Source organism: Trypanosoma rangeli (genome assembly GCF_003719475.1).
Source record: "Trypanosoma rangeli strain AM80 chromosome Unknown Tra_15.4_contig_01030, whole genome shotgun sequence".
Taxonomy (NCBI): domain Eukaryota; phylum Euglenozoa; class Kinetoplastea; order Trypanosomatida; family Trypanosomatidae; genus Trypanosoma; species Trypanosoma rangeli.
The window spans coordinates 1-2,096 of NW_021706775.1; the positions used below are offsets into that span (position 1 = coordinate 1).

General features: G+C 55.8%; 1 protein-coding gene across 1 annotated transcript, besides 1 other annotated feature; it reads right to left on the reverse strand.

Moving 5' to 3' along the window:
- Positions 1-86: 86 nt before the first annotated feature.
- Positions 87-112: a microsatellite.
- Positions 113-287: 175 nt separating this feature from the next.
- TraAM80_10528 (trans-sialidase) lies at positions 288-2,096 on the reverse strand (the record flags this gene model as incomplete). The annotated part of the gene is made up of 1 exon (XM_029387142.1): positions 288-2,096. A coding segment is annotated over one exon (1,809 nt), but the record flags the coding sequence as incomplete, so codon positions are not given.

Here is a 2,096-nt window from a genome sequence, read left to right on the forward strand (position 1 = left end):
CAGCAGCACGCCCCGTCCGCGGAGGACAACAAACAACAAACGATGTTACAAACGGCTCCAACAAAAAAAAACAGTGGGAATAATTGAAAAAAAAAGAAAAAAGAAAAAAAAAGGAGAACGCGGCAGAGCGTGGCTGCGGTGTGGACCGCTGCGAGCTCATGTCCTCCCTGGTCGCAATAAAAACAAAACAAAAATTTAATCGTCCCCCGTGAAGAGGAATTTATTCCCGGCGGTGTGTGTGTGTGCGGGAGAAGGCGCACATGCCCCGCACAGAGACCGCACACTTCTCACAGTGCCGCAAACACCCACACGCCCAACAGAAGCAGCGGCAGCAGCACTTGTTTCGCACCGCCACATCCATCCGCGTGTTTGTCTTCCAGTTGCGCCACTATTTTAGTCTCAATCTCCCTCTCCAAGGGTCTCAGCTCCGTGGCCACGGCCTTGTGAGGAGTCGGCGAGAGCGCAGACTCCGGCACGGTTTGGGGTGAAGTGTCGCTCGCATGGTTACTGGAAGTTTCTTGAACTCGAGCAGAATCGTCGCCTTGTGATTTCACATCTTCCGGTGCTGGAATGGAAACTTTTCTCTTGTGAAGGGCACTAATCTCCGTGCCACCCAACGGGCGGTTGTACAGCAGAACGTTCGTCACCGTCACACGGCCCTCGTCGCTCGCTGTCTCTTCTGTGACGCCGCCGTCCCTGCCAATGTAGAAGTGTGAGATCGTGCACGGCTTCGTTTCGCACTGCAGTGCCGCTTGTGAGCTCCCCACACGCTGGCCGTCAACGTACACGGAGCCCTGGCTGTCGCCCTCCCGCACGATCGCAACGTGGTATTTTTTATTTAGCTCCCACGTGCTGGTGCGATCGCATCTCTCTCCGCCCCTGCAAAGCACACTCCACTGCCTCTCCTTCGTGTACGACAGACCCAAAAGCACAGTGTTGTCGTTCAGCCTCACACCCAACAGAGGAATTGGGCTGCTGGCCGCCTCCGGCACCGCGTGGATCATCACCGTCGCCATAAGAGTGAAGTTGTAGTTCGCAAAGTGGTACCGCTGATTCTGCCCCTGTTTGCTCACCGGCCACTCAGCCCACGAACCACGCCCTTTGAAAATCACGCCCCCATTGCCAGTCCCCTCCGTGCTTGCCAGTTCTCCACTCATTACAGTGGCGTTCACCCCGAGGTACTCGTCCTTCCATTGGCCCTCTGCAAAAGAGCCGGCCAAATACCCAACCAGCCCTTCAGTGGGCGCCGGGTTGCTGCAGCCCGCGCCAGGAAAGGCAGCCGCATCGGGCTCTGCCAAAAGGCACAACTGCTTGACACGTGCATCCACTTCCTTCCATGTTTTCACCACTTTCTTTATCTTCTCCAGCTGCTCCGTCAGGTGCGCAAGGTGAAGGCCCTCAGACATCCCCACACCACCACTCACTCCCACTGAACTCAGCTCCTGCAAGGAGATCAACTCCTCCTTGCCCCTAAACAGCAGGGCACTGCCAGTCGCCTGCTTACTTCCGTTGGATATCGGCCCAGCATCCACAATGTGGGCGGCGTCAGTGAGCCAAAGATGGAGTTGATCGGTTAAGTTGTCTTTCAAAGTCACCGGCAGGGTGACGAGCATCACGTCCCTTTCTTCAATCGTCGCGGTGATGAAGCCACTTTGACCGCCGGATCCGTCACGCTCAAGTGTGTTGCCCCATACGCGTGAAAGCGTCCCGAGCGCCTCCGTCCACGTCTTCCCCATATCGCTCGACTCGTACACCTTGCGGTGGCCCTCCTCACACGCAGTCATCATCAAAAGTCTCCCGCTCCCCCACTCCACAACGGCAGGATCCACGCAGTCCTCGGATGTCATCCCCTGCGACAGCCTCCAATCCTTCTCCGGATCACTGGAGTACATGATCAGTGAGACCTCTTTCTCCTCCTTCGTCATTGCCTTTGCGGGAAATACAAGCGTACCGTTCTTCGTCACAATCCCCGCGCCACCGCCGACAGAAAAAAAACGAAACGATTCCTTCAGTTCTGGACTGAGCCCAGACTTAAAGGTGGAAGCCTTCCAACCGATTGTCTTTCTTTCCTGATCGTTCTTCTTTTTTTCAATTTC